The sequence below is a fragment of the Nanorana parkeri genome, unplaced genomic scaffold (genome assembly GCF_000935625.1).
Source record: "Nanorana parkeri isolate BGI_ZX_2015 unplaced genomic scaffold, ASM93562v1 scaffold1637, whole genome shotgun sequence".
Taxonomy (NCBI): Eukaryota; Metazoa; Chordata; class Amphibia; order Anura; family Dicroglossidae; genus Nanorana; species Nanorana parkeri.
The window spans coordinates 157,527-169,281 of NW_017307905.1; the positions used below are offsets into that span (position 1 = coordinate 157,527).

General features: G+C 38.8%; 1 protein-coding gene across 1 annotated transcript in view; it reads right to left on the minus strand.

Moving 5' to 3' along the window:
- The window catches only part of NFIX (nuclear factor I X), a 189,643-nt gene that overhangs the window by 92,770 nt on the left and 85,118 nt on the right, over positions 1-11,755 (minus strand). The window contains 1 exon segment of the mRNA XM_018570949.1: positions 7,145-7,680. Coding sequence (XP_018426451.1) covers positions 7,145-7,680 — 536 coding nt within the window.

Sequence of the window (11,755 nt, forward strand, 5' to 3'; positions counted from 1 at the left end):
TCTCTCCTTTGCTCTGTCCCCCCCTCCTCCCAGGAAGGAAGGTTTGCCAGAGTCCCCATACTCTGTCCCCAACGTCTGTTCAATCACAGATGTCTCCATGAGAGGAAATTCAGCTGCTCCCATGTTTATTTGGCAAGAGAAAAGTTGGAACGGAGAGCGTAAAAATAGGAGGGAGGAGAGGAGTCACTCCTTCACTGCCAGGGGGTCCCGGCAAAACCAAAGGACACAATGGCATGTTGGGAACAGTACAAGAAGGAATGGAGTTACACTGTGACACAGACAGTCTGTCCCTCCTACCACATGGTGACACAGACAGAGGAGGGTAGTCTGACCATGGCAGGGGCCCGTTGTTTTGAAACAGAAAAGGACACCACTTTTATATACGCAGTACATTGCTCAGTCTCACGGGACAGCCCCATACATCCTTTTAGATGCCAAATTCAGTTTCCTAGTAACAGCATGACAAATGTGGTCTGTCAGCATTCTGAACACAAAATGACCTAGGACGTATCCTGAGGATCTCCTTTAAAGGGAAGTCTTATCTAGTCATGGACATGAGATGGTCACCACCTAAGCCGGGACGTTCTGATTAGATAAAAAATGATTGTACGTCTGTAGCCTACCTGCAAAATCTACAGATTCCATCAATGAAAGAATCTGTTGTCTGACATGGATTTTCCTGAACGATCACTATTGTTCCCCTGAGACATAGCCGGGAACAAGGGTGTCTACTCAGTCTGCTCTGTCAAAACATTTGTGAAAGTCTATGTCACAATTGATCTACAGAATTATCATGTCTATAGGTAGCCCCAAGGCAGAGGTACTCAACCGTTTCGTTGCAGCCAATCTGTCAGTGTGTCACATTCATTGTGTCATTGGGTTTGATTCAATATTTTTAAACAAACCCAATAAAATGAATGTTGATATAATACAACTGCAGCTTCCCAAATTGTCCTCCAATGGGAGGGGGCTTAACTGATCCTACCTTCAGGTATCCCAGGGGGGACTAGCATTGACCCAGAGACTTCAAAGGTCCTTAAGGTACCCACACTAGGCAATGGCTTCTGATTGATCCATCTGGATAATTTGACCCTAAGACTTATGTCCTTGATTTCTTTGTATGTGAAGAGTCAGGTGATGGTTCGGTTGCATCAGAACCTCAGAGCATGCAATAATCCCCACCTATGTATGGACACTGATTAGTAAATATAATTTTAATAATAGCATAGGCTCTAAAAATCAGACTTCATTAGTAAGTGCCAAACTGCCATTGAATGTTTATTAGCATTTTTTCTCTTGCATTGATGTGCCAGGGTTAAGTCTCAAACTCGATGACTCTGGTTACATTTAAAGCATAATTTTTGTTGCATTTGATTACCATATATATCTTTTATAGACACCTACTTGGTAAACCAGCAACCTCTGCTATAAGAATGCTTTATGAATATGCTATTTTTTTAATATTGTATGGTAATAGTATGCATTCAACTCACACGTCGTTGAAAGATAGAGTCTTATAAATTGTTTTGTAGAGGAAATATGCAGCAACCAATCAGATACCATGCTGTTGTTACGCTGATGACACCAGTATGCTGTTTTCTGATTGGTTGTTTTGCTCATTTGTTTCAGATCTCTGCTGTTTTCTGATTGGTTACTCTACTCTTTTTTTTTACATCTCTCCTCATTGTACCCTGTTACCAAAGGCTGTCGGATATTTAGACAAAGAGAAGTTAGTGCCAAAAACTAAGAGTAACTGGACGCGGGGAAGCATTTGTCTGTTTAATAGAAATTGTGTCAAATAGACTGTCTCTTATAGACCGTCCCATTGTTGGGGAAGCAAAGTTCCCCTACTAACTTGAGTTGCTGCCCCGGGACTTACATGCAGCATGTGGGTTAGGAAATTATTTCTTCCATATGGAGTTACTCACACAGGGATTTGCTTTGTGACCCTTTGAAACAATTGAACACATTTTCTTTGAAGCAACATGCCAATCACACAGCAAGATGTTAATGAGCAACCTCTTCTATCTTCCCTCATTGTCCCTTTGAGTATAGAAATGTCAACAATTGGATATTGTTGGCAAAGTATGTGGTTGCCATCTTACAATGAACCAACACAAATTTTACATCTACAGTCCAGAAAACCATTCATCCAGATATTGTGTTTTGATCTTTTCATACATCAACATACATACATCATACTTCAATCAACTCTCTCGACAAACATGGAAAAGAATGGTCTAGAAAAAAACAACAATCCATGTTTCAACCAATTTCCTGGTCTCATGCGAATGACTATTGATCAAAATCAATTACGAGTGCCATAGTGCAAACGAGGTTTGGTTGCTGAATGTAGAAAAAAAAGATGAAAAATGTGTCTCCATGTTGTTTCCATGCCAAAGGAAAATTTAGAAAATTGCAGCGTATAGGCCAAGATTTACGCAGGCTGCATCCTGCCAGCATACTAGTGTATTTAACATGTATGTCGTTATACAGGATGGGGCATATATTTCACACTTCAGCAACTGCATGTTTCACCTTGCTGCTACGCCATGTCAAGTAGCGAGAAGCAGATGTCATGTCAGCAAGAGATAGAGGATAGGTTGGTTCCCCTTTGCGCCACTTCTTACATCTAAGTTTAAAGAGTTGGTGGATAGCAGGAACTGGGTCAGTGCATATGAAGGAGCCTCCTGCATCCAACTGAAAGCCAAAAAATTGGATCAGGCGCAGAACTTGACCTTTATAGTCATTCTTTTTTTGTACAAACCTTAATATTCAGTAACTAAGGGGTATATACTGTATATTGTATGCATAAAAAAAGGAATAAGTTACTTTCAGTTAATCAGCTGAAAAAATCCAAAATTAAGTGTCATCACTCTACATTTACTCTAAAATAGAAATTCCCTAAAATGTAATTCACAAAAAAAGGCTTTGTTGGCTTTCCAGGCCCCATGTATGAGCTACTATATCACAGTCCAGGTTTAAAAAATATATCTTTAAAGCTGAATGGCTGCGATAGGCAATGAGAAATGTTACCCTTTACTACTCTTTTCATATGCTGTATTAGTAGGTGGATTATTTTTCTGTCTCGTGTCTGACAGGTTAACAGCGCAGGACACGTTGAATGCTTTAAAATAAGTAATATTGACCCATCAACTTCAGCTGTTCAGATTCAGGACAGGAATTAATTTATCATAGATAAAAACATTTACTGCAGCTGGTATTAATGTGGCAACTTCCCATATTCCAAAGAGTGACGTTGATACAGAGCTATGGAGACATGGAGTCTGTCCCCCCACCACAGGGTGACACAGACAGGAGGAGCTATGTGACATATGGTCTGTCCCTCCTACCACAGGGTGACACAGACAGGGGGAGCTATGTGACATTGAGTCTGTCCCTCCCACCACAGGGGGACAAAGACAGGAGGAGCTATGTGACATGGAGTCTATACCCCCACTACAGGGTGACACAGACAGGGGAGAGCTATGTGACATGAAGTCTGTCACTCCCACCCCAGGGCGACACAGACAGGGGGAGCTATGTGATATGGAGTCTGCCCCCCCACCACAGGGTGACACAGACAGGGGGAGCTATGTGACATGGAGTCTGTCCCCTCCACCACAGGGTGACACAGACAGGGGGAGCTATGTGACATGGAGTCTGTCCCTCCCACCCCAGGGCGACACAGACAGGAGGAGCAATGTGACATGGAGTCTGTCCCTTCCACCACCACAGGGTGACACAGACAGGAGGAGCTATGTGACATGGAGTCTGTCCTTGGTACTTGCTTCCAAAGCTGAGAACCCCAACATGGATATTTGGTCCTTGCCTATATGCATGCTGAATGTTTAGTGAAGGAAGCTGCTCTCATTATTGTTATTATTAGACCGTAAGCTCCGCCATGGGGCAAGGAATGATGTGAATGATCCTATAGGGTATGTAATGTAAGTCATTGGCCTTACACAAATACGGGTAGTAACATTTTGTATAATTATACTTTAAGGGTCCATTCACACCTCTCTTTTGGAAAATATATTCATCTTAACACACATTTGAATGTACAATTTATATGCATTTTTGATACATTTAACATATGTTGCATTTGTAAAGGAAACAGGAAGTGGGCAGACTTTTCTTTTTTATTGCTTGTGTTACAAAACTTTTGTAAGACTCCCTTGACATGCATTTATGCGGTTGCACATGCAGCTTGTATGTGTTACCAGTACCACTCATTTATGCGCTTTTTCATTGTAACGAACCGTACCGCACTAAAGCGTAAAGATGAGAACAGTTCCATCCAGAAGAATGTCTGTGAAGGTTCTCATTCATCCAGGTCATGGTATATCTGTAAGAAATAAATCAAGTAAACCGGACATGTTGTATTTTTCTTGAAGGCGCTTCGCTTGTCATCTGACCAGCTTTCTCAAATCAGAATTGGATGGATGACAAGCGAATCGTCTTCAAGAAAAATACAGCAAGTCCAGTTGCCTTGATTCATTTTTTACAGATATGTCCAGAAGAATGGTACGTCACCGTGCCTTTTTAAATGTGTAAGTAGGTGTGAGTGGACCCTGAATTTTACATCAGCTGATGCTATAATGATAATTTGAAAAAAGGTGAATGAATAATACTTGGATTGCATTAGACTTGTTATTATTATAGTTCCTCCTTTCATGATCCTGGGCCCAGATGCAATGGTGACAACAATGTTACAAAGCTATGTCATGGTGAACACACATAACGTGCCCCATATCTTTGTAATGGGGGTACCAGAAGCCTGTCTAGATGCATGTTTGACCTCAATGTTCCCTGATCCCCATCAAGCCTGCAGCAGGTTTACCCCCCCCCCCAACCATATAACTCCATCATCCCCTTACTCAGGATTTTTGTAATATCCTATTTGTCAGAAATTTGTTGCTGGGCTCGCAGACACAGGCTTATTATCTTTACACTTCAGGTGAACATTTCATCAGCGCAGAAAATAATTGTGAATGGCGTGTCATATGTGGCGGGTCATAGGTCGGGTCCTCCTCCATATGGGCTCTGACCTTCCTCGCACTTCCAACCAGAACACACATTTGTGCTGTCACCACAGGATTCATTGGTTCCCAGGCCAAAATCAGCACAGGCTTTGTTGTCCACTGATCTTTTAACACAGTCACTCGCTATAAAGCCTTTCTTTATTCTGGTCTGTTTTTTTTTTTTTCCTGATTAGCGCAAGTAGAAAACTTCCCGGACGCTCATTTTTCCCTATGATATCTCTTGCCTACCCACCCCCACTGCATGCCGTAATCAATACAAATCACACACACATAAGATCTTCCACTTTTATAGGTGTCTCTTTGTTTATTAGAGCGTAAGCTCTGTGGGAGAGCATGAGTTATGAACGCTTCCAGCTTCGGCTGTTTATCTGTCTCCTACATATTAATGGCGATGCCTGCTAGAGAACGCTACCTGATAGTCACCTCGGGTCATTTGTTCACATTAGAGTGTGAGCTCTGCAGCCCTGACAGTTATGATAGGATTGGGGCATTCATGACTTCCTCCTGAAAATAAGAAAACTCCTCAACTTCAAGCTTCATACTCCTGTACGTTCTACTAAGTCACTATATATGTGTAAGCTATAGACAGCATTTTGAGTTATTAGTATTCGATCAACAAGCCATATATAATAATATAATAATAAGAGAGATAGATAGATAGATAGATAGATAGATAGATAGATAGATAGATAGATAGATAGATAGATAGATAGATAGATAGATGGATGATAGAGAGAGAGACACAGTTTGTACTCATATAAAAAATCAGTTTTATGCCTAAATTTGTCATCTGGATGAATTGTTCCTTCTTGCTATGTGTGCATTCCATCAGTGCCAAAGTATGTCTGGAAAAAGTTGTACGGGAGTTTAAGCTAAGCTGGTTGATAAGCATTTCAGTTACCAGAGAAAACTACAAAACAAGCAGTAAAAACATTCTACATGTACTGGGCTTCATAGACACACTGTAAAAGTGCATTTCTGTAAACTGCATTTATAGTTTTTTTTTTTATAAAACAAAAATCCCGTCATTGCAATCCAGCTGTAGATGAATATAAACAAAAATATACACATGTATCATTTCTTATTGTTTTTTATAACAAGAAAAAGCATTATTATTATTATTACTATTATGATTAGTGTCTCTTCTAATTGAACCCAGCATACCTTCTTTGTGGTTTCCCTTACTGGAACTATTTAATCCTAATTAAAAGAATTTCAATCACTGTTTCTATTATTACGTTTCTATAAATGTACAGATCTTCTGTATCCAATAACATATCTCCTACATCCAAACTGAAACTGAACACATCATTTTTGTGTCTAGACGTGGCGATATTTCTCATGCCAGCATGTTTCCCTTGCTACCTCCCAAACTGTATCAGGGCTATTCACAAAAGGGTGAAGAATTTGGAGAAGGCCGTAGAAGGGAACGATCTTGGACAACATAGCTGAACTGAAAAGTGAGCTGAATTGTAGAATTTTTCCAAATCAGCTATGTTGTCCTAAATTGTTCCCTTCTCCTGCCTTCTCCAAACCCTTCACCCTATAGTGAATAACCCTGTATATATTTATATTTACCGAGGATTATTTTTAGGGATAAATTAAAAGAAAAAAAAATTGGCTTCCACAAAAAGCAGTGAACATCTAGCGATTAATAACTACCTACCTACAAAATACAGAAGCACATATATTAGTCTGAAAATATATAAAAAAAACAGTTGATTTTCCAATAAGAAGGATTTAGTATTTTTGTTTTTTCCCTTAAAAACCTCTGTGTGATAAAAGGCAAAGCAGACTTGACAGTGCTCAGTGAAGTCTAGGCCCCAAAAGCCTAACAGGATGTACGTCGTTCTCCATATACAGATGTAGGCCACTGTATTATTTGGCTATAGGTAATTTGGGGTAATAAGAACATATTGTATCATATAAATCCATACTTGTTTATACAAATATATAACAATATGTTTCCTCAGCTTTTGTTTCTAATATCTTAGATAGATATTCATGAACTGGAGCAATGTCAACTTGGCTTTGCCAAATGCAGTGATAAAGGTCTTGAACTCAAAAACAGTGGGTAGACAGTGATGCAAGGCCAAGACTTACCAGGCGTGTGGACGAAAAAGGCCAGGTAGAGGTCCAGCTCTTTGATGGACACCCCAATGTGGTGAGGCTGTACGCACAGCCCTGGGTTGGAGCATTGGGGCGACTTATAGAGACGTTCCCCATCTGTGCTCTCCAGCGGAATCCCCTTAAACAGGATGACCATCACCAGGTCCAACCTCCACACCTTATCTGCCTGGCGGAGGCAGTCAATCCTCCGAATTTTGCCTTTCTGATCTGGGTTAGAGAGGACACAACACGGAGGTTTCTTCCCGGTGATGGTCAGGACAAAGTCCTCTCGGAACTCTGGCCGGATATCTTTCCTCAGCTTGGCCAAGAGCCGTGACGCCCACTTCTGCTTGATCTCAGGCTTCTCCCCTAATAACTCGTCCTTCACCGCCCTCTCTTCGTCCTTCGACATCCGCTTCTCGTGCTTCTTAAAGTACTTGCGCTTCCTTGCTTGGAGATTGAACCATGTGTATGAGAATGCACGCACATGGGGAAGAAGAGCTTCGATGAAGGGGTGAAATTCATCCTAAAAGAAAAAAAAAAGAAAATACAGAAAAAAATAAAGCTGACAATCCAAGAAAAGTTATTTTTGAATACAAAATTAAATGATCATTTGTCCTTATTAAGTTCCTGTTTTAAGTTTTGGTATGCAAATTATTTAAATGTCACAATATTAGGAAAATATATTTGTTTTTTGTTTGTTTTTTACGGTAGTGGGAAAAAAACTTGAAGTTGTAATTATGAATCGTTTTGACGACATGGCATGAATATGTGTGAAAGATTTACCATCTCTTGGTGTCATATCGAAGTCCTGCCGGTATTTAAAAGCATGCCAATTCGGAGCTCATCGGAATTACAATGAGAGAGAGAGTGAGTAAGGGAGGACACAAAGCGGATTGATAAATAGAGAAATGTAAGTATGGAAGGGATGAGGTAGGCAGAATACAACGGCAGACAGATCTACGCGTATTCATACACAGAGCCCAGGAAGTCCTTTTCTTTAACGTATGGACGCAGAAAGGGACACAACTATAAAAAAAAATGAAGACAGAAGAGGATGGCAATAGCTCAGAAAGTTATTAAATGGGCAAAGGCCCCCGAAAGAATAAACACGTAATTCCAAGTGCTGGAACAAAAAAAACCACGGAGGGAACTTAATTGCCGTCCGCAAAACGGACGGAACGTGGCAGAAAAAATAAAAAATAAAATTTCTCGATGTGCATTAGAACACTACAGATGGATTATCGAAACCGACAAAAGCAAAATGAAAGGAGGGGAATAAAAAAAAATGGATGGGTAAACAGAAAAAGTATTTTTTTTTTTGTCGAGAAGGAGATTTGGAGCAAAAGCGAAGGTTGTTTTTTTTTTTTTCCCTATCCGCTTAAACTCTCTCTCTTTCTCTTTCTCTCTCTCTCTCGTTCCCCCTCTCTCCTGCTTTCACTCTCCGTGCTGAATTGGTGGCCAGCATCGATGCCAGGGAAAAGAGAGAGGAAAAAAAAAAGAGAGAGAGAGACTGATTCGAACAGGCCCACCTTTTTGGCAAAGTGAAATGAAGAAGCTGGCCAATAGCAGAGAAAAAGGGAGGGGAGAGCGAGAGAGAGAAAGAGAGAGAGAGAGAGAGGGAAGGGAGGAGGGAGGTGTAGAGCTAAAGAGAGGGAGAGAGCGTGAAAAAAATATTGAAGGCAGAAAAAAAAAGGTTTTGCCAAAACTGACAACTTAAAAAAAAAAATTGCATACGCGAAAGTTTGACGCTTTACTTTCTTTCAGCCGATGAGCTGGAGAGTTATTGGTTGTTGACTTTCTCTTCTGTCCTGTTATCTCTGCTATTATTTATTTTGGTTTCATTTTTAATTTTGATTTATTTTGCCACGCAGTTTTTGGCACAAGAATTAAAACAGTCGCTCATGGATGAGGATGGGGTGTGTGTGTGTGTGCGCGCTCGCGCGCGCGTATATGTAGAGGGGTAGGAGAGATGAAGCAGATGCGTGTTTGTTTTTCCCTTTATTTATTTTATCTTATTTTTTATTTTTGTGTCAAAAATTCAGGCACCGTGATTGCCGAGATACCTTGCTATTCCTCATCCGAAAACTTAACAGAAAACCGCCCTCTATTAATAGCGAAATTAAATCTGAAATATCTCTTTCCCTTTTTTTTTTTTCCTCCCTCTGCTCCTTCACTCCGTCGCTCCTGTCTCGCTCCCTCGTTCTCTGCGGTTTTGCTGGCACTGCCCAATGTATCCCAGCCAAGTCACACATTTTAAAGACGCTGCTTTTCAGAGTAAATTTCTCTCTCTCCTGTTTTCCCAGCTTTTTTTCATTTTCTCCGTACACTCTCTCTTCCTACTATCCCACACTAAGGATTTTAACCCCTTGCGGGCGCAGGAGCCTGCCGACCTGTTTGTCCGCAACGACCTTCGATCCTTTTCAGGTTTTTTTTCTTTACAGCTTTTAAGAATAGAAACTTATTTTTTAATTTCTCACGTCGTTCTCTTTTCTGTATTACAGCTACCTGTTTTTTCTCCCTCTTTAACCTCACCTTTATTAATTTCATATTTTAATTTTTGTTTTATCCTAATCTCCGTCTTTTTATAGGTGCTTTACATATATTTTAGACAAATAATGATCTTTTTTTATCTCTTAAAAGTCTTAATAGAATATAAACTACCTACATTTTCCAGCATTTATTTATTTTTGAATTGCATTTGTTTTAATTGTCAGCAATATTTTGCTTTATCAATATGGCGTTTAAGCTAATAAGTGTTGGTGGCTTTTTTTTTCCCTCCCGTTCGGACTTTTCCGTCATTTTCTGCTTTTCTTTTATACTTATTTTAATGCGTTGAACAAACATTTCTATTTACGCTTACATTTTACCTTTGCTCTTTTGTATGCCAATAAAAACTACCTTTACCCTCTTTTTGTTTATTTTTTATTTTTACTTCCTACAGTGTTTTTCTCGACATCTTTTTACTTTAATGAATCTATCCTACGAGCCATTAACAGACTTTTTCTGATAGTATCTCTTCACCTTTTTTTTTTTTTTTCCCCCTTCCTTTGTTTGACGGTCTACAGATGTCTCTCTCTCTCTCTGTCTCTTTCCTTCACGTTATAAAGCACTTCCCCCCTTCTATTTTTTTATTAATTTTTTTAAATCTCTGCTCCTTCTTTTTAAACTTACTTTTTACTTTCGAAAAGTTTATTCGCTTGTTCCGCTCCTCAAAGTTTCTGCATAACCTCTAATTTTCTCACATTCTACGCTGTTTACTATCACTATGCAAAGATTGCTCTTTATACTTTTTATTATAGTTTTAATATATATTCATTTAGCTTTTTTTTGTTTGTTTCTTACTTACATTGTGTCTCTCCAGATTTTTATTCTTTGCAGTATAAACATTTTTATCTGTTGATTATTTTAGCATTCCACTGCACTGGCAATCATTACAAACTACGAGAATCATTTTTTGACTCAGTATTTTGTGATTCTTTATCTCTCACCAGACTTTAACTACTCCTTGCATGCACAGTACTTTTATGTGTGTTGTCTGTCGCTCCTTTCACTTTCACAAACTCACCCATTTGCTGTCTACACTTCTATTCCCAACTGTATTATCTGGCAGATTGTACATCTTTAGGCTATATCTTTTGTGCAAATAGATAATTCTACACACAGCATCATATCAGCAAGTGAACGTTTCGCACTTCTGTGACATACTGTGCCTTGTTGTAGCAATGCGATATACATTTACCTATACACTCCTGCTATTTACCTTTAAGAGTAGAAGAATGCAGAATGGAAATAATAACATAATGCCGCTACTACAAAATGGGTATTATATGCATGCACCAAAGTGTACATATCTATACATATTTATCTATCTAAATATATATATATATATATATTCAGTATATGCATGATTTACTACTAAAAAAAAAATCAGCGAATTACTTGGCCATCTGCATTTAACTTTACTTAACGTTCATTTTGTTGCATTCCATTACACTTACACTACACACATGGTGTATATATGGCTGTATATAGAACGCACAAAAAGAAATAATTGCTCATGATTGTTTTACCTTATAAAAGATACAACAAAATGGTGCAGAAGTATTAAATATTTATCTAAAATATTATGTTCAGATGGTGGGTGATACCTTTACAAGTCATGTAGTACTTTTTAGTTCATATATGTTACGCAATATATAAAATAGTGTATAGAGGGCTTACCATACGCATACATTATTTGAATAATTTAAAAGTGATGAAAACAAAGAAATGTATTTTCATCAATGTTCAATCTTGCCATTTAATTTTATACGTACATATATGCAGCAATACGGTAGCTGACCCTATTAAATGTTACTTGTGGCGGTATTTAGTACAGTTTTATTTTAAGGCTGTGCATCCATTTAGGTAGCATCAGAATATTAAGACATATTTGTCATATATCTATCATCATATACACTAAAATAAGTTCATGCATTGCCAGGTACACTAATAGTATCTATCTATCTATCTATCTATCTATGATCTATCTATCTATCTATCTATCTATCTATCTATCTAACTGTCTAGCTTTCTATTATCTTTCTTTCTTTTTATCT